General features: G+C 35.5%; 3 protein-coding genes across 5 annotated transcripts in view; 2 read left to right on the forward strand and 1 right to left on the reverse strand.

The window, feature by feature from the left end:
• Positions 1–2: 2 nt before the first annotated feature.
• LOC114365745 (cholinesterase 2) lies at positions 3–2,731 on the reverse strand. Its single transcript, XM_028322386.1, has 3 exons — positions 2,491–2,731; positions 475–1,724; positions 3–336 (listed from the first exon to the last, which is right to left on the reverse strand). The coding sequence occupies exons 1-3, from the start codon at positions 2,677–2,679 to the stop codon at positions 147–149; spliced, it is 1,629 nt and encodes a 542-aa protein (XP_028178187.1). The 5' UTR covers positions 2,680–2,731; the 3' UTR covers positions 3–146.
• Positions 2,732–4,421: 1,690 nt separating this feature from the next.
• LOC114365791 (uncharacterized) lies at positions 4,422–12,249 on the forward strand. The gene is made up of 4 exons (XM_028322463.1): positions 4,422–4,618; positions 5,513–5,702; positions 7,065–7,256; positions 11,981–12,249. The coding sequence occupies exons 1-4, from the start codon at positions 4,461–4,463 to the stop codon at positions 12,215–12,217; spliced, it is 777 nt and encodes a 258-aa protein (XP_028178264.1). The 5' UTR covers positions 4,422–4,460; the 3' UTR covers positions 12,218–12,249.
• A 2,940-nt stretch (positions 12,250–15,189) lies between these two features.
• The window catches only part of LOC114365766 (uncharacterized), a 47,320-nt gene continuing 36,209 nt past the window's right edge, over positions 15,190–26,300 (forward strand). Inside the window, exons 1-2 of one of the 3 annotated variants that reach the window (XM_028322428.1) lie at positions 15,190–15,511; positions 24,904–25,091. In XM_028322428.1, coding sequence (XP_028178229.1) covers positions 24,972–25,091 — 120 coding nt within the window. In that variant the 5' untranslated portion in view covers positions 15,190–15,511; positions 24,904–24,971. The remainder of the gene's footprint in view (positions 15,512–24,903; positions 25,092–26,300) is intronic. The other 2 variants (XM_028322427.1, XM_028322429.1) reach the window with 2 other exon arrangements.

The following is a 26,300-nucleotide window of genomic DNA, read 5'->3' on the forward strand; positions in this document are numbered from 1 at the left end:
TAGGTATATTACATAATTATGCTCAAATTGCTCAATAAAGTTTTTGTCTTATAATAAGTCTTTAATTATAAAGTTAATTGGAATAAAAACAAAACATGTTTTGTAGTGCAATTATTATGAAGTAGGTAGGTTGTATGTGTTCACTCCTAATCCTCTTTATATCCCTTTTGGAATACTTTGTTCAGCCTATAGAATAAGTCCCAGTAGGCCACTCTGTCATGGAAAGGTCTTTTCTGAATACTAAGTTCCGAATCTATATTGAGACAAGTCAGGGATTCTTTTGTAACAAGCGGCCATTGTACTGGCAACAAGTCGCTGGTCTCGGGAATGGGTTCACTGAAATAAATGAAAATTGTTACTATAGACAGAAGAAGTTAAATTGACAAAAATGAATAAATGAATGCCTTTTTAAAGGTAATAAGATCTCTCTTTAAAATTCCAGAATGTACTAGTAGGTACTTGTTTGCAACTTACCTATATTTAACAAAGTTTGTCCACAACGTTGTCATTCTATCAATTACGAGCTGATCATCAGATGTAGGCGATTCGTTGAAGGGAGTGAAATCAAACAAATACGTTATTTCATCGGCATGTGATGCACCGCTGTCCGTAATGTTGAGCCTTCTTTTTACAAAATTTCTGTCCCCATCGTAAGAAAATAAATAATGATATACATTATTGCCTCCATTTTCTAAATACTTCTGAATGAATCTGTAGTTCGGATGATTAAAAAAGAAATCTGAACTAAAATCAGATATTTCCCATTTCACACTTGCACTTATATCTTCATCACCAATGTAGAATTGGCGTACATTTTCCGCCACTCTGGCAAGATGTTCACTATCGTAGGTAAAGTAGCTCTCTATTGTTTTATAAAACTCATCCGATTCAAATAATTCAGGACCAGCTTTTGCGTAAGTGCCGAGTTGTTCTCTATTATTGAAACCAATTAAAATGGGGACTGATTTTGCATTAGGTATTTCAACATTAATAGGATGATCGGTTATGAGGCTTTCAACATTATCAAATTTATTCTCAACACAAGGTAGATTCACAATTCCTGTTGCCTCTGTTGCTGCTAAGATTAGATCCGTATCTACAGTTCTTAAAAATTCTAACGCATCATCTGAGTTGGTTGCCACAAAACCTAAATATTGAGCTAGCTTCAATGGTGCATTATAATCCGGTTCAGCAATTGCAAATGGTGCTAATGGAGTGCCACTCTGTAGAATTACGTTACGAAATAGTTCCTCTTGTGTATAGATAAGGTGAAAACCTACTGAAACTGCACCAGCGCTCTCTCCAAAAATCGTTATTTTGTCAGAATCTCCGCCGAATGCTTCTATATTGTCCTTAACCCATCTTAAACCCAGCAATTGGTCTTTGAGACCTTGGTTTCCAGGTACTTTAGGGTTATCAAGACACATAAATCCGTATGGTCCAAGTCTGTAATTTATCGTAACTAAGATGACTTCATGTTTGACTAAATATTTAGGGCCATAAACATATCTTCCGGCGAATCCTATGGAAAAGCCACCTCCATATATCCAGACTAGTACTGGTAGGCGATTTTTGGAACTGGCAGTGCTGGGCACATACACATTGAGGTGTAAGCAGTCAAGCGTACCGGTCAGGGTTTGGTTAAATTCTTCTCGTTGAGGACAAATTGCTGAGTCATCGTAGGCATCAAAAGTGCCTTCAAAGCCAGGATGAGGGGTCGAAGGCTGAAAGACATGAAATTAATGATTTTATCAAACGGATTCTATGTATATTAGTAGGTATTCAAATTCAAATTATTTATTGCATGTCACATGGGTAAGGGTTGACAGAAACATAATATTGAACATGTGACGCCCAGTGAAGGCGTTGCAAAAACTTAAAAATAACATTAAATAAAATAGAGAATTATTACCTACAATAAAATTAAATAAACATTAAAATTATAAAATCAAATAAACATTAAAATTAGAAAATTAAATACTATTAAATTATACAATTTCATTATTATTATTATTATATAAACAAAGACAGACCATTGCAAATAATAATAATAATAATAATAATAATAATAATAATAACCACGCTTACACTACAAACCTCCTAAGACATCAAATGAACCAGGATACTTGGCATAAGCCCGTACCTGTTTCATTACTGCCGACTACGGTCGAGATCAAAATTCTTTTGAAAAAATAATAATAATAATAATAATAAGCCCCCCAAAGTCTAACCTTACGTCCGCGCTTGAACATCTAAGCCACGTGGGGGGCGGACACCTACAAAGCAATTACCATGTAGGTGACCAACAGGGCTATAGCAACNCTAAATAATGCAAATCCAAATATGTGTTCAAAGGTATAATCGCGCACTAAGTTTGCATGAACTTGACGTTCATATCTTACTAAAGAAATTGAGTGGGTACATTGAGAGAGAAGGAGATAAACTGAGAATTAAATGAATGTGCAATTAAATACCCTATTTCAAACTTACCCCAAATGGGTTCGACGGGTCCACTGTCGCAAATGGTATTCCCAGAAACATAGAATATGTGCCGTCTGGTGATGTGAGGCCTCTGATCAGCCCTATCTTTGAGTCAACCAACGGGTCTACTCGAGGCAATCCATACGTTTCGAATATTAAACACAGTAGAATAGGAATCACACATTTTGCCCCACCCATATTTGTCACGGGTCGATACTCAGAAGAGTATTGATCAGTGTTCGTTTTGTGACTGTCTTAAAAGAGCACCTTATCATGATAAAGACATTGCAGATAAAAATTTTACATAGTTTCCTAAGGGTTCTTACATAATGTAGTTTGTTCAGCTGACACTTGAACAAACTACGTTAGAATAATAGCTTGGATTACTTGTTTTAAAGAAATTGCATCCTTCAAGGTTGTTTCGCCTAATGAAATGGTACGGCATTGTACTTGAAATTATGGGACATTTTCTTTAGACATCTTTTATTCATGTCCATCATAGGCCTATGACCTATAATATTTTGCAAAAATATTAGAATTTATTTATTTTACTTTACCTACAACATTGCATCAACATAATAGCAGCGTAGATATTTTTGTTTCTGTGTTTAATTTACCGGTAGATACATATCTATTACATACTATCCGATTTTGCTGACATAGCTGCGAAACACTAATCTTTGGTTTAAAATCTATCTCAGGGTTAGGAACGTTTGATAAATACTTGTCTAGGTATTGGTGTCATAAATATTTATCTCTTTCCGAGATCAAATATGATAGCTGAAAACGATAAGAATATCTCTTCTATGCATTTAATCTAAACTGCAGCATATCAGTCATTGATGAACGAGACGATTGTTACACGCGATGGCATAGTTTGAGCCAACTAAGTACCTTTTTATTGCACAATGGTTATTGTAAGGTACACTGTAATGATGTTATTTCTATTTCAAACTAGCTTTCCGCCCGCGGCTTCGCCCGCGTGGAATTTTGTCTGTCAACAAACAAAAACACAACAAAGAAAAACAATATCGCGCGCGTATTTGCTCACCGTTTAGACTTACCCTGGACTACGACAAACATTTTAAAACCAAAATCAGCTCAATCGGCCCAGCAGTTCTCGAGTTTTAATCAGACTAACGAACATCAATTCCTTTTTATTTATATAGACAGATTAACCATCATGAAGAGCTGATAAGTTTATAGATAAACAATTGTACAGAAACCTAGACACGATGTAATTATCTCACGGGTGTTTAAGCTGCAGTAGTATACATCATTATTATTACATTGTTCTGAAGATACGTTAGAGTAAGTGGCACCTAGTTGGAACTTGTAAGTTTAAGTAAGTATACATACATAGAGTCTTTCAAAAATATAACTAGTGTATTTTTTAAATTATTGTACAGGATAGGTCATAACTGCTGAACATATGTCTCCCCCAAATTGATCGACATAGCCCAACATATAACCATTTAAAGGTTGCAGAAAGCGGCATCCAGTGCAGGCCCAATAGTGAACTTATTTATTAGTACACANTGTACACATTTTTACAATAGGCTAATTATCATGATATTAAGTTCTACAAAGTTAGCATATATCAAATACATTGATATCACCATCCGCTCCGAATACCGACGGAATCGCGTCCAATTAGATCGTCGCAATAGCTTTCACTGTCTCCGGGGACACAAATTAAATTCACACATCCCGCACGTGTGCTATGTTTACGCAAATCATATTTGAAGCGTTCCCTTTACGCGGTTAACGGGAGGAGACATTTTCAAATCAGCCAGTCGGTTGGCCGTCGCCTAGCTGTGCACTTGAAAACCTGAAAAAAGAAAACCTTTTCATAGAAGTGAAGATTTTTTTTTTGATAGCTGTAGAGATAATAAAGAGCTGGTATCTTCACTGCAACTCCTGTGTAGCCAGGATATAAATCAATTAAACTTAACCAGTGAATAGTTAGGGTTACACAAATGGGTTCCAAAGGCGGTTTGTTGTTGACGTGTCACATTTTCGTGTGGGCGGCGGCGGCGCTGGCGCTGTGGGCGGCCGGCGCGAGCGCAGCGGTGCGCTACGACTCTGCTACGCCGCACACGCCGCCCTACTCCAAGTACAAATACATACCGTTACAGTGAGTATTACATATTTTTTCATGTTTTCATTGTAGGGTTCTAAGACAGTATTTTTATGTTTTAATTGCTTATTTATTCGTTACGTGTTTTTGTGACAGAATATTATCTTTGTTCAGATGCAGAGACTAAGGTGTCAATATACCGTAATGTGAACATAATTTCGATTATAAAACTCTAAAAGTGGGTTATGACTATTCTGATTCTCTAAATGCATTGATAAAACAATTAAGAGTATGCAGAAGCCTATAGATGTTAAAGTCAACCCCCGTTAGTGCTGGGTTATTATTACCAATTCGATGTTTATTAAGGTACCTTTACTGTACCTGTTTAAAGATCCCTTATCTTATGTGCAAGTACAGTACCCCAATTCAAATGCATTTGTCGAGAGTAGAAATCGTCTGTCAAATAATTTTCTAGTAATCAATTTTGAACTGATTGTCAAGGTAATACAGTTGAAAATTGAATATCAAAGCCAGAAGACGCCTAATGTCATTCAGCCGATGGTAGATGCCAAATTTCCAATATCGCGTACGAAGACGGAGAACTTTGTCAATATAGTGGTACATAAGGGTCATAATTAGTGGATGCCGACGATTTTCGCGCTGTCATCTCAACGACTGCCCACCCTTGTCGTTAGAGCCAGTGTTGTTGTCAGTTTATCATTTTTATTTCATCATCATCATCATCATCATCATCATTTCAGCCGCAGGACGTCCACGGCTGAACATAAGCCTCCCCCAATGATTTCCACATCGCACGGTTGGTAGCGGCCTGCATCCAGCGCCTTCCTGCTACCTTTATCATAATCATTATTTTTGTCAATTTTATTTACAAAATATAAAAATCTATTACGAGCTTACAGTAATTCCACAACGAAACTGAAAACTTTCCAGCAATGAACAACAGTTTGACCATGAAGATTCGCCGTCACTAGAGGATCCAGAGCCTCCGAGGAGCGGAATGCCACCTTCTGAGCTGATCCTCACCGGTCTACGTACCCTCTTGGACGTCGTGAGGAACATCAACAAGAAGCGAGCAAGCGCCAGCGCCAGGGTGGCTGCCCACAATTCTACTGCAGTTATGGTACGCTTTTGAATGCCTAACTTTTTGCCTTTAAGCTCTAACCCCCGTTTTCTGAATTATATTTTTAGCTTGAAGTTCTCTACTCAATGACTAAACTATTTAAATGCTCAAGAGTTCTTTAAGTTGAAATTCAGAACGCTCAAGCTCTTTCTTTCTTTCAAACTTAATGAATAGGTAGTATTACTTAATTTGTGATTACACAACGAAGTGCCTTCACACACAATCGACCTTTCTCTTTCATGACATTTTCCAGTTAAATGACAAAGACGTAGTTAGGTTATTGTCCCATAAGGGACTAGTAAAAATGGGCATAAATAATCTTTAAAAGTATTACTGGAATATTAAACCGCTACCAACGGTTTTTAGTTGTTTGCTCGGCTTGATGCAGAATATTTTATCATTAAGCAAGTTAAGTACTTGCAATAACTATAAACATTTTTACCGTGGCAGAATTTGAGATGATAATCTCAAATTATACGGTTAAATTACGGTGCTTTTTTTTAAAAATAGTGACGAAAACTAAAATATTATGGCGTTCCAGTAAATACTGATACATAATTCAGCTTATTCATATACAAAATTGCGACACGACCCCTATCGCGTGAAGTTAATTTCGCACTTCAGTGATTTTCCTCGGACCATAGTTTTTCACAATTTCTCCTTATCATTTACTTTCATGTGAGAATGTGTGGCTGAAATGGAGGCAAATGGACCGTCGAATTTTAACTTTTGTACTTTTAACCTTGACTAATAACCTTGGCCATACAGTTTCAATTACCTAAGTTTCAGAAGGGGTTGCTAAGGTAAACTGCTGAAACTGATTGTAACTCGCATTACAGTACTAAATGCCTTGGACGTGCTAATATACAGCAGGTTTAAATATATTAATACACATGAATGGTCTAAGTTGGTCACGGTAACGGTACCGCCTGAACTAGGTGACCGGGTGTCGTTAAACGACGGCACCCTTGTTTAGCCAACCACTCATGCCGGGTTCACACGATCGTGCAAATTGATAGTAGACTTGGTGCTAGGAACTGACCAAATTAATGTGCACGATAGGAAGCGAAGCATTACGATTATGATATTCACGATAATTGGAAACGAGAAAGTTTGAGTTGTGGTGCATTTGTTATGCTATTAAGACATTCTCGTAAGTTAATGCATTGGTAAAATCATATTATTTACTCGTATATGAGTCCTTACCCAAAGGACATATTAGCTACAGCTCTTAGTGAAATCAGTTGATAGCTATGTATTCGTGTATCTAGCACCAATCTTTATTTAGGAAGGTTTAGATGATGCTGCAGTGCTTTGTTTTGTGCTGTCGTTCGCACAATCATCTCTTTCGATTCCTTTCAGCTACGTAAAGCTTCTTCAAGAAATGCCACAGCGGAGAGCGGGCGAGGGTTCGAAGACTACTATGATGAGCATCCTCATGACACCACCACCACCGCCAAGCCGATGAAGCAGGGCCGGTACACCGACCCCTGGGCCGGATACTACGACTGGATCATCAACGAGGGATCCTTCAAGTTCTGGAGCGTCTTCCAGGTGAGATTTTACTTTCAATAATTACGGGAAGATATTTTTTCAGCCCATTCACATGTGCAAGATATTTTCACTAGTCAAGACGTCTGTGGCTATTAGATCCAGGTCGAATTCAAATTTTTGAAACTTAAAAAGCTTTTGAAACAGTATGTTAAGTTATTTAACTTCTTTAAACGTTCAGTTCAATTTACTTTGGAGGTTAAATTAGAGACAATAACTTATTCTGTACTCTAATTTACAATTCAAAAAGATGTGCAAGAGACCTACAAATAAAGATTTACTATACCCATTTCTAGGTCACATGTCTGAGTATGTGTCTACATTGAAGGCATACTCTATCTGACTTGGTATTTATTCAAGGTTTTGTTCCAAGTTACAAAATAGTGATTGACACAATGTACATACCTACATACTAGGTATTTGCATGTTTATGTATGTACATAATTATAATGACACACTTGTTCTAAGTTTCCTGTATCCTCGGCATTGTGGTCAACCTTTTATTTGACAAATTAGCTTTGTCGTTTACAAATAAGTACAAATAGTTCTGACCTCCTGGCCACCCTAGCGCATCGTAGCGCAAAAATATTTTCGTTAATTGATCCGCTTAAAAAACAAGTACGGGTTGTTTGGCGATCAAAACGCGTAGGACGCCGAAGTCATAACATTGACATAGTTTTGTCAGGCCGCGGCCCGTCAGGCATGGGTGCCACCTAGGCCAGGCCCTCGCATTTATCGGACCTTGCTCGAGTCATTATACTCCACCGTTTCCTACTGTTTTTCCTTAATACCTGAATTACTTTGAATGTCAATAATCATTAATAGCTTAGATTTTTTACCGTATTTGTTATAATTGCTCCAATAGAAGTGCCCTCCTTATGTTAAAGTAATACTTTATTTACTGCAAGATCGAATTCCTAGCTGTAATTTACGTGCTTAATGCGTATTGCTCGCATGAACTGCAACTACGAGCGAGTTCACTGCACCCGCGCTTGAATTCACAGTAATGGGTGGAAGCTGGGGGATCAATCATGCATACAACAACCACCACTCAATACCATTAACTGTTTAAAATCTTTTCCAAGTATAAATGCCTGATGTATATTCCCACATAATTTGCATACATCGCCTACGCGGCTTTGTTTGGTCTAAATAATTATTAGTTGCAATAATATTACTATGAAACACGAATGGACTGCCGGTTGAACATATTATTTAACGTGACCGTAATTACTAAATGGTATCATCAAATGTTTCCGGATTTTTTACTGGAATGATGAATCTACGTCACCTGTAGCAGAGAATTTTGTGATAAAGTCACAAAAGCGGCAACAGGATATAGATATACATAGATAATAGATAGTATGCTACAATCATCACTGTGTTTAAAAATAAAAAATATTTATTTAATACTCGTAATTTAGTCAATGATGTAATTTTTCTATTTATAATTTATGTTAAAGACATCTAAATATTATAAAACAAACTAGCGGCCGCCCGCGACTTCGTACGCGTGGATCCCGTTTTACCCCCTTTTCCCGAATTTTCTTTGCTATAAACCTCACGGAGCCCGAGACCTTTCCAACGAATGCAAAACCGTGGAAATCGGTTCGTGCGTTCTGGAGTTATAGCGTCAGGGAGGAAAACCCGACTTATTTTTATATAGTAGATTAGTAAATGAACAGGTATACTAGTTAGACAGTAAAATGTATCAAATTAAAAATCAATTTGTTACGATCACATTAAATTGTCTGGGAGCTGTTAACCCGTTAATTATGCTGTCATGTCAATCATTACTACAATTATTATTAATGAAATTAAAATTACTTTTTTATTGGTTTGCTAAATGTAATTAATTTCGGTGTTTGAATTTTTTTATTGATTTCAAACACTGCTTTGTACATTTATTGCCGTGTTGTCGTCTCTAACTTATTTGATCTAGTATTATTTATTGGTAGTACGGAATTTTCATGATACCTTCAATTTTATAGCGAAGTTCATTGGTGTGGTCAGTAGTCCCATGCCTTTGCATTAATTAGCATGTCACAGATTATGCAGTGCGTAATTAAATTAATCATCGCTTTGCAAAACGCATGGAGGCTGTTCTTTGTCTTCAGTGGGTTTTTTAACAAACATGGTTTTATTTTGCAGTCACGATAAATGCATAATAATGTTATATTAGGAAGCTCGACTAAAGAACCAGGAATAAAAACAAGAACCTAAATATAAAATAATACCATATAATAAATGACGTTAACGGAATTAATTTACGAATAACTAGAGTTTAATATTGATAATTTTATATTAGTAACGGATCATCGTTAATCCAGATTTATTTGTGTTTAATTTTACTCTAAAAGCAAAACTTTTACCAAAATTCTATCTGTCAAAATACACATTTACACACATCATATCACAAAACGTAATACAAAGTAATTGAATATGAAATCACGACGTCCCCGAGGGGATCGTGGTCGCGCGAAAAACAGATTCGCAGCTCGCGTTTGCTCCTTGCACGAGTGTGGTAGCATATTCAGAACATCATTTTGTTTACGTAATATAAGCAGCCCCAGGAATATAATGTAGTTATGATGAGATCGTCTTTTTGTTTATTGTCTTGATTATATCGAATATCATCGAATAAATAAAAAAAAGAAGTACCTAAGTAGGTATGTAAATCTTCGGAAGGTTCAATTCTTTGAAGAGAGGAGGTCATATTAGTTTTAAATAGTCATTTACAGTAAATTGTCCATTTACAATATACTCAACTAGATAGGTACATAAGATTATAAATCTTTTTAGTAACAATAATTCTACACACCAAAGTTATAAGTAACTATTGTAATTCTGGACTCTACATTTCTTGTATATATGTGTGTTGTAAACAACTGAGGTCATAACGGTGACACAAGCAAAGTGAAAACTTAAAATTCTATTACTGAAGTTTGCACGTGTGCCCACATTAATTCAGGACAATCCCAAACCTCAAAACAGTCCAAAACCGTGTAATTTAAATTTTACCTTGAAACATTTCAAAGTTCCCATGAGTAAGACACATAAATTGTCATTACCACACGACAAGGTTCCATACCTTGAGGCGTATAGACTCTGCAAACGTAATTTTTAGTTAGGCTATTTATTAACCGCCTATCTGTTATGGTCGATTCATTTATAGACATTCCATTATACATTACTCATCCCTCCTTTTCTGTAGGCACAATAAGAAATCAGATTTTTCTGAAAATCGTCTTCAATTCGTTTATGTGGCTTTGAAACGTTAATGCTCAGTTCCGGAGGCGTGCGGGTCGCGGTATTGAACCCGCGCGTGCAGCGTCTATTATTTTATCGCTGGTTCCGCGCTCGGAAGCTATCGTTCATTTGTTTCAACGAACTTAAGCGATCAACTCACACCTCACTATTGTTGGGATCATGTAATTTGAGTACATCAACTGCTAAAACATTCCGATGAATTCATTAATCAAATTGCAATTAATTTTTTGTGCGTTAACACGGATCTAATGGCTAATAAATAGATTGATGCGTAACTCGGACTTTAGCCAAAGCTATAATTTTTTATTTCAGTCTAGATTTATTAACGATGATGTGGATCTAATTTTCTTGATTAAAAAAGCCTATTGCAATAATTTTATCAATAAAAAATCCGAGTAATTACGTGATGTCTACCTAGATTTCATCGCTACATATTTGAAGAGATTTATTTATTGTTAAAAATAAAAGTTAGGTTTCAAATGCAAATAAATAAACGCTACGGCAAGTTTGCGCAGTTCAATCGCCTTTAATTAAGCAAAATAAACAAACAATCTTGACTCCGGCACCCACACGACGATGATTGAATCAATCAACTTAATATTACCATTAAAATTAATTTGCTACGTGAATCTCTTAATGAGTTCATTAATGTACTTAAAACAAATTGTTTTATACGTTTGAGTAACGTGAGACACGATCGTTTGGGAGTTCTGTACCTCTAGTACGAAAAACTTTCGAGTTCGTTTCGTTGCGTATTCAAAGTGTCATCGAAAAATTTTGTATGAAAAATTAAACAGCGCCCCCTATATTATAGCCGCCCTAGGGGGCGCTGTTTAATTTTTCATACAAAATTTTTCGATGACACTTTGAATACGCAACGAAACGAACNATTTTGTATGAAAAATTAAACAGCGCCCCCTAGGGCGGCTATAATATAGGGGGCGCTGTTTAATTTTTCATACAAAATTTTTCGATGACACTTTGAATACGCAACGAAACGAACTCGAAAGTTTTTCCTACTAGAGGTACTGATGTAATTTGGAACTCGTTAATTGTTGGCAATTAGATTAAAGGAAGGCGTACGTTAAAATTATTTGTTGTCTAGCTAAACAGAAATACCGTTAAATATTATTGATAAAAAATACTAATGCCATAATAGATTATGTAAACTCCAACAGATACNCCAACAGATACGAGTAAAATGTTATTCTTTAATATCGTAGAATGTTTTAAAATGCATGGAATTGACATACTTCACAAAGCTATAAATTAAAACGAGCAAGTCAATGACCGAGTTTTAAATCAAGTAAGATTGGGCTAACTGAAAAAAATACTTTTAACAAGGCTATTGTGATAGAAAGTGAGAAGTTTGTTGTGAACTCCTAACCTACTAAAGTCCACCTAATTAGGTCTTATTAATTAAAGTAATTTGAAACTATAAATGCATTTTTTTCCAGCTCTTCACTGCGGCTCTGCTCTTATACGCCTGTTTCTCTGCCATCTACTACGCGAAATTCAACCCTATCCTGCCGGACTACAGCATGGAATACGACGACTACTTCTTAGAAAGGACAGTGGGCAGAAAAGCCAGAAGTTTGGATTCCTCAGAACTGCCTTCTGGGCTCAGCTGGATCAACTCAAGCACCTTCCAATTCATCTTAGACGCTATAGCAAAACATTATGAGGAAGAATAAACTTCTGTATACTTCTTTCAATACCTGAACTTGAACTTAGTGTTAAGTTCTGCAACTTTTTCTAACAATAACAGATGCAGACTAAAGTTACTGTATATTGATTAATTGATTTCCGAAAGTAATAATATGAACCTATAATTATATTCAAAAGAAATAACCGTTTTGAGTAAAAAACAGCATTATTAAGCTATGTAAAACAAGATGCGCATGTTTAAAGGTTTTGCTAGGTTTGAGTAATTATTTTATTTTGTACAGGGCAACGACGGCTGATAACTATTGGTAAGTTCCTTTATTTGTAATTATTTTAAGTGATAAAAAGTCCTTGTTGCCCTGTATTGAATGTTAAAGCTTGATTCGTCAGACTTTTTAGAAAAGTCTAAGTCAGGGTTTGGATTTTAAATTAGTATTAATTTTTGTTGACAGTTTTGCTCAATTTAGTTCGTAGCTATTTTGTATAAAAAATAAAAAATGAAATAATTTCCTATAGTTTCATTATGTTTTGTTGAACCGGTACAATATAAAATAAGTACACATTTGGCTAATTCTGTGTTTCCCATCCCTTAAGAAGGTTTAATGGTGTTTTATCAATGGTCTCTTACTTCATGGAACACTCGTTCAAAAAGGCAATAGCTTCACTTGCGCCGTGTCCAGTGTGGTGTAGGCCGTGTAAGGCGTGTAAAATTTATTTGTGGTGTGGCATAATGGGCTTTAAACCGAAGCCTGGTGAGAGGAGCACCGCCGAGGGTCATAAATCGGCCGGGCTAGGGGCGGCCGTGTAGCCCGCACTGCCACGCTATTGGGAAATAAAGCTTTTGAGACCAACCGCGACGTATACTAAACAATGTGAGATGACATTTTCCATTGTTCCTAGGGATACCATTTTCTTTTGTTTCAATGGAAACCTCATGTCCAATCATGGGTTGATTGATATTAATTTATTTTCAAGTGGCTCTTGTGACTCTACATTAGAGTAAAAGTCGTTTTTAGTGCCAAACCGTAACTCTTTTTTTTAGATATTTAAAATTAATGATAGTCATAGTCATAGTTTAGTTATTATCTTGCTGTGTACCTACTTGCATCGAATAAATATTTTTCTTTCTTTCTTTCTTTCTTTCTTTCATATTATTTTGATGTCGTTTGGCATAGTACATTCGCATTCTTAGTAGTGGTATCAAATTAGTTTTTATTCAAGGAAGGAATAACATTTCTTATCGCGCTATCCAGTTATCCATCGGAAACAAGCCTCGTTAGTTTTTAAACGGTTCAAAATAGCTCTACAAATATACCAGCTTTTTTAACCTCAATGAAATACCATCCAGCACAAAAGCTCGATCGTTTGAACATTTTCAAAAATTGTTTTCTTCTCTCCAGTTATTTTAATGCTCTAGCTAGATTACTTAATATTTCTCATGTTTATCGATCAGGTAATTTCAGTATAAGGTCGGTCTTAGCGGTGCCGGTGGCGGGTCGACGGCCGCGTGCGCAGCAGGACGATGTCGTCATTATAATACCCCTTTACGAGCGCGGGGCGGACGCTTCTAGCCTCTAGTTCAGAGAGAAGCCTCTATAAACTATTAAACAAAAGCTTTTTTAAATCATTATACAGTTTTAGACCTCGTTAAACAGCTGATGATTAGAAGAAACATAACAATTTTTATTTTAATGTTAGACAACATTACTAAATTAAAAGGTTTTTCGCGCAGGAAGAAAAACCAAAGTAGGTATGCTTCATACTGAAAATTCAGTATTTTCTTTCACTGCCACTCTTGTAGCGGAGTTTTGGGCTGACGCTGTGTAGGTTTGTTGTCAACACAATAAGAAGAAGAAGAAGTATTTTCTTTCTGTCAAAAAAAAATGTTTGTAAGCAGGCTGCGGTCAATGAAGAATTTATTGTGACGCATTATAATAGTAGCATCATTACGCATGGAAATGTGCAACGCACCGGACCCGAATATTTTTTCCCACCAAATATTATAGACGACAACGTACATATTTCACTCAACCGAAGTACATATTGCTTGCTCCACCATTTCTCATTTTTATCACCCAGTCTAGAATAACATAAATTCATGTTCCCGGGGTTGAGCAATTTTAAAACATGCGGGAGAAACCACAGGCGGGAGAGCTCCTCGATAAATAATACCTTTGTTACTGGGCTTCAGCTCTATGACTCTTCAATGCAATACTCATGTTTTTATTCATATACTTAACCTTGTGTCGGACTTGTTGTTACGCTATTATAACAGTTTTATTGTTATTGCTACTAAAATACATAGTTAAGTCATACATAATGCAGATAATTATTCGTATTTACCTACATATAATTACCTCCTTACATAAATTTGTGTATGTTACCGAAATTACGTTGGTTTTATGTTTATAATTATAATTAATCATCTTCATTATCTTTTGTATGTACCAATGATTCAAAAGTAAAATTCCATTGAAAATGTCTACCTACTCCTTGAAAGATAATTGAAAAAATAATGATTGTTTATAGCCTGTGTATTCTTCTGTATTGGACTTTAATGCGTATGAGAGCGCAATGAATATAATTCATAAGATGCAAAAAGATATAGTACATTCCTACCATACTGCTCTGACTGATTTATTGCCGTGAAATCTTGTTATAATAAAGGCATGAGTATGTATGCATAAATAAATACTTTTTATGAGATAAGTGCGAAAATATGTGACGTACAACCAGATGTGATAAAATAACGGTTCTATAATTTCGTCATCAATCGGAATTCCTCCTCAAGAATCCAACTGTTTTGTTGATTCTAGAAAACAATTAACCCATATCTCTAGTTACAGTTAGTCGATAATAACGTTACTGTGATATGGGTGATAGCGATCATTGCGCGATCAATTAAGCTATCTCGCGCTTCGGCGGCTGACCACAACATTTTCCGAAGAGCCTGTGGTTTGGTTCGTATTTTGCGTTACAATTACACGGGCCGGAGGAGTGCTAGCCGGCTGAGTTCGGGAGGCGGCGGTCTGTGAGGAGCTGTAGGAGGCCAGAGTCGTCTGCGCCGCGGCAGGCTTCCCCGCCAGTTCAATGATCAAGTGCATCGCGGGCGCACACCCGACGGGTCCGTTTCTGTGCGCGGCTGCGCGGTCGTTGCGCGTCGAAGTGCCGTGTTCCAAATACGAATTTTGTTGCTAAGTATCGCTGAGTGACACGAATTTATTTGGCAATCGATTTGCGGACGTTAAGCCAGTGCAGTGTTGTTCGGACGTTGCGTTTCCCGGCCCGTTCTGGATGTGCTTCTATTGGGGTCGCAAGGAGAGGTAAAACTCATTTTATACGGTGTAAGGTAATTAAATGTAGAGCTCTTGTAGGTTGTAGGATTAATTAAACTAAACTGAAAAAGTTTGTTAATAAAATAGGGGATCATAAACTTTATTTTAATGACAGTAATTAAAAAAATATGTGTGTAATTATGTGTGTAACTTATATCTATTATAGTAAATAAACGATACGATAAGGAAAATATGAAATACTACATAGGCAGGTACCCAAATTATCTCGATAGTTCGTAGCGCGTGGCGCTCTCATTGAAAAGACATCAACGACATGAAAACTGACATTATTGCAAATAAATAAATTAACTACAGAAAGTTAATTGTTCCATGAAAATGTATTAAATACGATATAAGTAAAACTAAAAATATCGTGCTACTCATATTATTGTTCAATGTAATGACCTACTATGCAAAACAGTGAACATGTATGAATAATCTAAGTTATAACGATAACTGTTCATAACTACTTTATGTTGTAGAAGCACATAGCTTGTTCGACTTATGCACAATATAAATATGCAGTTTTGACCCTTATTCATATGAAGTGTTGGTAGTTACGTTTAATTTTCAGCTCCTAACATCATTGAAGTCCATAATGAGAATTCTTTCTGTGTTCGATGACTAACACGTAGAAAGTAAGAAAACCCTAATGCGTTTCAAATCATCTTAAGTCATTGTACTTCCTTTTTCAACATTTACGAAAAGCTCTCGAGTAACGGACTCGACGTTCACTGTTAATTATTATTGTGGGGCTTGAAGCAGAACGCTGCTCATTAGTCACTCGTACCGCAGCCTTTTGTCTAAATATAATAGCCAGAAAAATATTGACAGCAAAGCTAAACAAACTAAAATTAGGTACAAAAATATTTACGTAGGTACGAGAAACTTTGAAGATTTTTATTTTATTTTTGCGTCGAGGACGATCATGACCTTATGATCTTTTAAAGGACAACGTGTCAAAATAACAATTACATTTATATTTAATAAATATAGTTACACAGAAATAAGGAGATACCTACTACACTTCGATATACTTGTGCCACGACGTGTTCAAATATGAAGAGCTATGAAAAGAAAACAGCCCTAAATTGAAACATTAGATTTAATAGGTTAGAATAAATTAAATATTAAAGTGAGTACTCCATAATTCTAAAATACTTCTCACATAGGTAATTTTAATATCAGGTAGTAGATATTTGACCAAACTCGATCATCATACCTATCTCTATTCTTTTTTCTAAGTAAAATCAACTCAATTGTCCGTAACAATGAAGATCTATTGATTAACGCACTGAAAATAACAATGGAGAATACATTTATTTGATATTAAATCTATTTATTGCTCATAACATTTATACCTAGTGAGTCATGCAATTTTTATTGTTATGAGATACTGCCCCTGGATAAATAAAATTCAGTCTACACGAAAACTTTATGGATGTTATGGATCTCGATAAGTTATCTTTATATTGGAAACTTAACTATAAGATGGTATGTGGATATAATAACTTAGAATGAATATAGCCTAGCACAACAGCTACTACTACAGCTATCATAAAGCCAAGTACTTGTTGAGGTGTGCGTGCGCGCAGCGTAGCGGGACGGCACTGTTGACACACATAGTGTTATGAACATGCGATAATTCTATGTAAAACTCTCTGGTAACATTATCTCACATAAACTGCCATGATACCACCATACAGGGAGACAATGATGGTAAAAACGGACGTCGCGTAACGGAAAGTCAAGTATCGGAAACAATTTTATTTTTATCACAAGATTTTGTTTGTTATCTGAACTTGGACGAATAAAAATATGACTATTATTAGAGCCTAAGTTTAGTAATGGTTCATTTATCTTTTGTTAAAAAAGTAGTTTTTCTGATAAATGGTGAACATAAAAATTTTAGTTTTGCATTTGATTTTCCTTATGCTTTGTTACTTAGGTTTGTAGTACAGCAGACAAAACTTATTCTGTTATAAAACAAAACTGTGTATTTCAGTTAGGCTACCCCTATTAAAGTGTCGTGCCTCTATTAATGAGTAAAACTCACGGTAGAGATGGGATTACGTAAAGTTCAAGTGCGCCGTTAGTCCATTCAGTGTAAATGGCATCGTGGATAACCGGTAAAGTGCGGTGCACACTGACTGCCTGTGCCTATTGTATGCGTAACTAATCAATAGTGCCTTGGAAATTCTTTTATATTTATTAAAAGCATTACCAAATCATATGAACAAAAAAAAATACGAGTATGTAATTCGAAGTTTAGTTCTATTTAAAATAATGAAGTCATATTTATATCCTACTTAGATGTTTACTTACTTTAAAATAATGAAGTCAGAGCTACATGAATATTGAAGAGAATAAAAAAAAGAACTTAAAGGAAAACACCATCGAGTCTACCGCTTGCAATCGGAATTTTCCGATGGAAGCTTTGAACGCATTCAATCTATACGCGTATAGTAATTTTTCGTCCGATTTTTCTTTAATTTTCTTAATCCTTTATCGAAAATTGTATAGTAAGAAGCAGACTTTGTGGTAGCTAGTCCTTTAGCCTGCTTGCTTAGTACCTCAGTAAAAACTATTCATACGAAACGCATCGATTGTAGAGCGCTCTTTAGTACACCTGCGCTTGCGTTCGCGCATCGCTAGACTGCGCTATCGGACGCACTTTTTGCCTTGTTGCGTGAACTTGCTTGTTGTGCGTTTATTTGTGCTGCACTGTTGCTTCACAACATCTTTCTCCGTGAGTTATGGGTTTTTGCTGCATCTTAGGAAAATATTAGTTCCGGGCTTTAGCAAACTTATGCTTTGTAGCAAAAAAAGATCTATAATAAAGAAATGGAAAATCAGAATAAGATGGATATTCAATTCTCATCTTAATGGTTAAAAAAACTTTATTTTCTAGAGATTCTTCTACTAATGTAAAGTTGACGCATTCATGTAATAAGAACGTCTTCCTTTTGTTGAAGTCGGTTAAAAATATTATAACTAATATACTTAGTACTATAAATTATAATACGAACTAATAAAATTTTAATGGCCCATACAACTAATTTAATTTGTCAATTAACGAATGCGAACTTTTTGAAATCTTTATCGGAAATATTTTAGATAAAATACAGCAATCTTGATGGAGTTTACAATTAAAATCATATCTAACAGATTACATAATTTATCACAGTTTTGAGATATAGAATCGATAATTGGTACATGGTCATTTAAATACTGTAAGCTCAATTATGATTATACAATCGTGATGATCATACCTATTAGATAACTCGGCGCATCTTCATGATGTTTAGGTACACACAACGTAATTACCTATTACATGACGTCAGCCTGTGATAGGGTTGAATGTTCATTTTATTCGACAACCGGCGGCTTTACCTTTGATAAAGTACTTAGATAATTCTTAAAGGTAGAGCTCACATAATTTTAATATACCTACTTAATTATATACTAATTAGCCATTGGTATTGACAAAAACCTCAATTTTACATTGCTCTGGGTATTTTTATTTTTTACTTTTTGGCATCCCTAACCTCGAGGTCTACTCACAGATCCTCTATGACTCTTCATTCAGAGGACGCCCAGTGCGCATCGTGACATGATACCTCGCAACACGGCAGCAGGAAACACACTACTACACGGTTGCACTATTAAAAAATAATAATGAGTCGTTAACTGGTCACTTAAAGATGATTTAACCGCGCTTCACGGTTACGTGATCATGTTCGCTCCTCAGTTGATAAAAAGGCTTTGTCTTTACACCTCAGGAGATCCGAAATGTATTCGTCAGGTGCAATACAAAATAACGGCGTATTTAAAGTAATGTTTATTCACTGCTGCGAGGCGCGCGCGGATCGAGCAAAATATTTGTTTGAGACGGACTAGTGCGTTCCTGATGTGAACACACACACCTTTACGTGGTTTTAATGGAAAATAATAAAAGGTAAGGTACTTAATATGCAACCTACTGTATAGTACAGAATACTAACTTATGGTCGGTAATAATGTTTTCGTTGTAACGCAGGTAAATGTAGAGTTTTACTGTGGATAACAAGTGCCATGGTGTCGCCAGGATGCATCTAATGCTAAATTTTGCAATGTATTTTATTTACGTGTCTTTGAATCGCTTCTATTTCTGTATGGCTTCCATGAAAGGATGTGCAAAACTATTTATGGCCAGCAGGTGCCTGGCCATTTGCATAAGAGTATCATGGTGCTGTTAACTACGTAGAGTATCCTTAGATTTTTTTTATAAACTATTTATTTATAGCATATAAAATAGAAAGATTTTAATTGAAATGATATTATTCGTAAAATATGTGAGTAATTAAGATGTCACGATATTAAAGTTTTCTATAGATGACCCACGCTGAACTGTCCCACCAAACTCAATGACAGGGGGGCGCTACCATCGTTCAACTATAGGGTTTCCAACATGGCAAAAATCGGAACTAGCGATCCGGTATTGACGGTGGCGCCCCACTGTCAATGTCATGCATAGGACAGTTCAGTATTTTGGAACTATACCAAGAAACCCAGAAACCTTTGACTTTGGTGTTGAAAGCCATGTAAATCTATTTGCATAGAATAGTACATCTTACTGGCACAAATATATTTTCATTTATGTGACACAGAACTTTCTATGACACTCGAACTCGATCTACAAAATTTTTGAGATCACCAAGTCAGTTTAGTATCTTTTTTCACTCGATTGTATCATATCCTATGAATAATACTGCCATAGTTTGTTGATTATCAGGTGTTTGCGCGACCTAATCTCTTGGTTGCACAGTTGGCAAGCCCTATTGTAAGTTTAGTGTTCCACATTGACGATCTGGCAGTCTCACGCGCAGGCACCGTTCGCGGCCGAATTCCGGCTGATTCGCGTTAACTCACCCACATTTACTTGTTTACATGTATACCTTTACATATATTACTTAAGAATACTTGCAAGTGGGTGACACGCATTCTTCGCCTTCTTTTGTTTTATTTATATTGATAAGATTCTTACTGATTTATTACGTGATAGAGTACCACAGACCTTGTGTGGTCTGTGCAGAGTAGAGTACCCTTATTTGGGGTTCATTTCACTGTTACTTTCGGTTGTGTATTTCAAATAGCCATTTTTCTTAGATTCGACAGCTTTCGACTATTCGATTTGAATGTAAAATAAAGCTATCACAGTAATAATGATGTATACAGTTATGGAACTGCAAGCGACACTGAATTCAAATGACAGCAAATTCATTTTGTATTCATGAAGATTTTCTCGAGTCCGATCGAGACGTCAGTAGTAATATTATTGTTTTGGAAACTCAATTTCGTTGCAATACGAGTTCTAAAAGAAAGATAAAGTTGGATTATTGGGTAAGTTTATAACTTTAAATGATAAAACTACTTTATTATTCTGAGATGCAAATTGATGCAATGTTTTGAGACGTTATAGAATCACAAAGAATGAAGGAAAATATAAATATATCCCGTCACTACGGAGAGAAAAGATAATAAGTAGAATATAGAGCGCTATAGATTAATTTCAACGTTAATAATGATAGAATATAAAAATAGACTTAAAACAATATCAGACACAATGAATCACAATGTATAAAATTTTTTGATCGTCAGGTTCTAAGCTTTTTTTCAGCAGCCAAGATTATACAGTTAGCATAGCGAAATACGGAAAGTATTTACATAACCGAACTGCCACTCGTCTCCTAGTAATATCAAGGTTGATTTTACGCGCAATGATTGTAGCTGATACGTATGAATGGGCAGCGCAGCGACAGGCGAGCGCGGGGTGACATTGACATTGGCCCGCGCGGGTCGCTGCGAAACGTTGAACTCGCAGGTAAATTGTTTACTAACAAAATTCCATTAGGCATTCAGGTGGGACCTTTGAGGGCTTCGCATTAAGAAGGTTAGATTACAGACTTATGTTAATTTAAGCCAGACATCCAAATGTAGAGGTATAAAACTTGAAAGGCTGTACATTAATATGAAAGACATCTTATAATTAACAGAATACTGAATCTACTACTTAGTAAATACGCTTAATGTAACCTAAATTTAATTTAAATAGTTGCAAGCGTGGCATTTGGCAATTTATAGGAATTTAAGTGAACATTTTTGACAAATAGGGGCAAATAGGGGCTGAAAGTTAATATGAATTTTGAAATGATGGGATCCAAGTATTTTTTCGTATCAATTTTGTGTTAAGTGCTATAAAATTAAATGTAGTTATTATATCATTCATTTAATTACTCCATGGGAACAGGAAGTAACAAATTAATGAAACCCCAAATAAACATCACAATTTAATATATTTCCATTTGATGATGGCACGCGATCTTCTAGCCAGAGGATATATTCATATTATTCAATTATTTACAGCCTCAATAGCAAATTATAGTGTACGTCGAAGAATTAGTTAGATCTTGAATCAATTACTATGAAGGTTTACCGGTATATTCCCATCATCATAATAGTGTATCGATTGTTATTATTACTAAGTATCTAACTACTATTCGCTCGAGTAAGCTTCCAACTATAACATCATTGTATAGTTCGCCTCAATAGAATCTGACAATCTTACAAATGGAATATCTTTAGCTTTTGCAGTTAATGTGAATTGTATTCTTTTTGCTGGTAAAAAGTTAAATAACATGTTTTCAGATCACTGATACCGTAAATTCTCTACCAAAATGGTAGAGTATCTGTGTGATGTAGTATTGGGTATCCTAGTACGGACATCAGTCTACTAAATACTTAAATAGGATATAACCTGTTTAAGCTGTAAAATTCTGCATTTTGTAATTGACATAATCTGTTACTATTTTCAAGATTCCATTATTTAATGCAGATTATACTGCTCTAAATGTACTTATGTTTTAAGATTAATAAAAAATGTGTGCAATAAAGATTAATAATAAAAAAAGATTACTGTCACTTCTCTCTACCAAAATAGCAGATTTTTATCATACGTACCGATTGCCAAAGTCTTTTGATGCAGACTATACTGCTCTACATGCTTTAATTTATTACCTAGGCCTACATCGGTCAGTTCCCACGCTGTGACGCTGCAGCCGTGAGCTGGTGACTCAGCATGGCAAGGTCTGGGCCTGAGGCAACGCTACGTGTTAACGACAACCGCGCGAAAACTGGAAGGGCATTATGGTTAGCGGTGATGTGGTACAGTTGTAACTGTAACGTCTGCAACATGTGCGATATCGTGTCATGCGACATAATCGTCATTATAATACAATGGCATGACGGTAACACGACGTAACAATTTTAAGAATCGACTATGTAACTGCCTAGGTTACTACTATATTTATAGGTATCTACTTACTCCTTTCTAGTTACTGTAATTTATTGTTGAAATCTTTTTATTTTAACTTGTTTTTATATCAGTAATCTGTTTTTTTTTAATGTAAAGTTAAATTAACTTCGACGTGTTGATTACATAATAACATAAAAAGAGGCATTAGTTTGAAGCCTTACCGACTCAAGCGATAACTTGATAAGTAGGTACTACATTGATTACTGGGTATCTAAAAACATTTAGTACAATCGATGACCAAAAAATCCAAACAACAGCTTCCTGATAGCAATCAACAATTTATTTCTACATCGCAATTATTTTTTTGTTGAATTTAGCTCTAATAATGTTTATGGTTATGACACATCATTGAGGAAAAACGTTGATAAAAAACACCATTCATCCGTGATATCGATAACGGACGGTGGTCGATAGTGCAACGGCTGACCCTGAGGTGAGGTCACACTGCTCCTTGCGAGAGAAGCACAGCCACCGAACTGAGGCTAAAAAATAAAACGTGAATAATTACCTATGATCTTATATACGAACATACCAATACGAAGTAGGAGAAAAAATCGTGGGAACTCTACAATTGATTTGCATTTTTGCTGGGCGGTCTATTTCATATTTTGTGTTGTCATTGCTTAGGTAGTTCATTGTATTACCTACTAATCTTCGATCTCAACAAAAAGTAATATTTGTAATATACTTCAATTACTCAGTCTCCTGCTGATGTCGATAATGTGTTTGGACCGATTTTTTTACCTATTATTTATAAATTATCCAAATCTGTACATCTTGCATGTTAATCTATACTCGTATATGCGAGTACGATGCAAATCGTTTCGCATACTCCATTGATTGCTGCTAGAAATATTGTTACCGTTGGAAATATGTTTCGAACTAGATTTTTGTGATCCAATTAACACGTATTGTGCGCAATATTAATAGAAGGCTATCATTCTTATTCAAATCGTTAATCATTCCACTTACAAGCCATAACCATTTTAGAAAATACTAAAATCAAATTAATAACTATTGAGATTGATTCGTATGAGTCATGTTCATAAATATTTCGAGGTAATTGACCGCATATTTTCAAAACGCTGGTGCAAAAACTGTACATTGTTTTTATAGAGTTTTAATCCTAAATGACAGTGCGTGTCCACGTCAAGTGAATTCAGTTCTAATTATTTAATTTAATGAGTAACAGAAATGGTACGAGTATTAATTAGGTGAATTCGAACGTTAATCCTTTTTCTATTAGTTTAATCCTAATTAATTTCATCAAAAATCAGGCATGTTTTATTGATGCTTTTTAATAATTAAAATGATTGTACATATACACGAACTCTTTCAATTAGTTTTTTACTATATCTTTAAATTCAATAAAGAAGGAACTAAATGTAAAAAATACTTACTCACTCATGTCAAATAATATCATGAAAGGATTGAATAAAAACTAGCTTATTACATCACGTTACATGTAGTGTTTCATTACTGTTGTGTTAAATAAAATAAATGAGCTAATATCCTCTTCGTTTTATTTAACGCTTATGTACCTAATCAAAATCATTAGTTGACGTAAATTAACAGATATGAGATTATGACTTCAGCGGATACTTCTACAGTAATATTCTTTTCAAGAAATCATGTGGTATTATTTCACCTGCTACCGTTTACTAGGACTCTTAAAAAAATATACTTTCCTACACAAATCAGAAGTGGTTAGGTAACTTTATTAATATTTTTTTGTTGGAAAAAGCGTTTTGTAAATAAAATGGAGTCATGACATTTCAGAGGGCTTAGTGCATCAAACGTCGTCACTAGTGAGCGTGTAAAAAAATGACATTAAATGTATGACGGATTGTACAGCGCCCCTAGCGGAAACTTTCAAGAACTAAAATGTTCATATAATTTTTTAACGCGCTCACTGATCAGGACGTTTGATGTAAACTCACACTAAGCCCTCAAGTAAAATATTTAGGTACCTAAAACACTTTAATAATAATTATTCTACTAACCAGTTGAATATTGTTTGTTGCAGATGTAAAGCGGACAGTGAGAGTGGCCCCGCTTGATCGGTTAAGTGTGATGGACTAGCCTTGCGCCAAGATGCACACCATGGACACCATGGGCTACGGCCACAAGAAGTACCGGCCGCCGATATCGCCCACCAACTTCTACCAGCACCAGCATGACTACTATTCGCGACATACGACACTTCGGCCACAGGTTAGAATCTTTCATCATCAATGTTTTAAATATTTCTTTTCATGAGCATCAGAATATAATATTTTCGTTTCAAAATTGAACAAATCACCCATTAGATCAGTGAGAGAGATTTGTCAGTTCAGCATACCACTCTCTCACTCACAGCATGCCATACGTTTCCCCGTTGTAGTAAAAAATACAGATTACACTACAGTTTTTAGCTTTTTCAGACACCGTCTTGTTTTTTTTAAAGTGACAGATCTCCATAGTTGCAATATTAGCAGAAGAACATCTTCTAATAAACTCCCCTTTGGTATATTTATTCTTTTTGAACAAAGCTCAAAGCCGTTTATGTTATACGTACATATTTGAAGTACCTTGGCCTCCCATTATACGAGTTCTTTAACACCTCGGTCATGCTTATGGCGTAGCTAAAGTATGCTTAACATAACACAGCACTGCTTAAAGGCACTTTATACGCAACTTGGTGCGATGAAACATTGTTATGAGTGCATCTAGAGTGCGCATGTAATGTTACATATCGAGGCTCTTATTGTATTTTTTATGAGAGTGTATAAAGACATATGGGGTGAATATTTTAACTGCCCTGTGCATTGAACAATATCGATGCATAGTTAATTCGTAACTTTTTAAGATCTCATCGATCACTTTTCGATGATAATTGAAATTATTATCCTGAACATTAAACCTAAATTAAACATTAAACTTATAACTTCTTAGATTACTACAATCCTATTGTCATATTTTGTCAGTTTTATAAGATTAGATAATTTCACTCTTTTTGGATTCGACGTACCTAGTTATTATTTTTCGTCAGGCTGGTCTCTCTCTCTATGTCTCAGATTGAATGCATTCAGTCAGCACTTCAATCCCTCCAATTGAATCAATCGATACCAATTTAAGTACAAAACGGCGTTGTGTATAATTTTCGAGATGGCCGATGGGAGCGGGTCCGAGCTTAGGGCCGGCGGTCCCGTTACCAACGGTACCCGCCGATCGCTAAACTGGAATAACCGACCAACTATTATACTCGGCTCTAAATTAAAAGAACCGCATCATATTCCACAGTTTTGGGGTTGCTATTACTGCTGCTCCAATAGCTGCTACGAAAGTTATGTCCTGCTTGGTATTGGTAACTTTGTTCTGTTTGTGTAAAGGCTTGAACAATACGTATTTATTTGAACTAGTTAATATAAAAAATCTATTAAA

This window comes from Ostrinia furnacalis, unplaced genomic scaffold (assembly GCF_004193835.3).
Source record: "Ostrinia furnacalis isolate ACB-3 unplaced genomic scaffold, ASM419383v2 OfSCF7642, whole genome shotgun sequence".
NCBI lineage: Eukaryota > Metazoa > Arthropoda > Insecta > Lepidoptera > Crambidae > Ostrinia > Ostrinia furnacalis.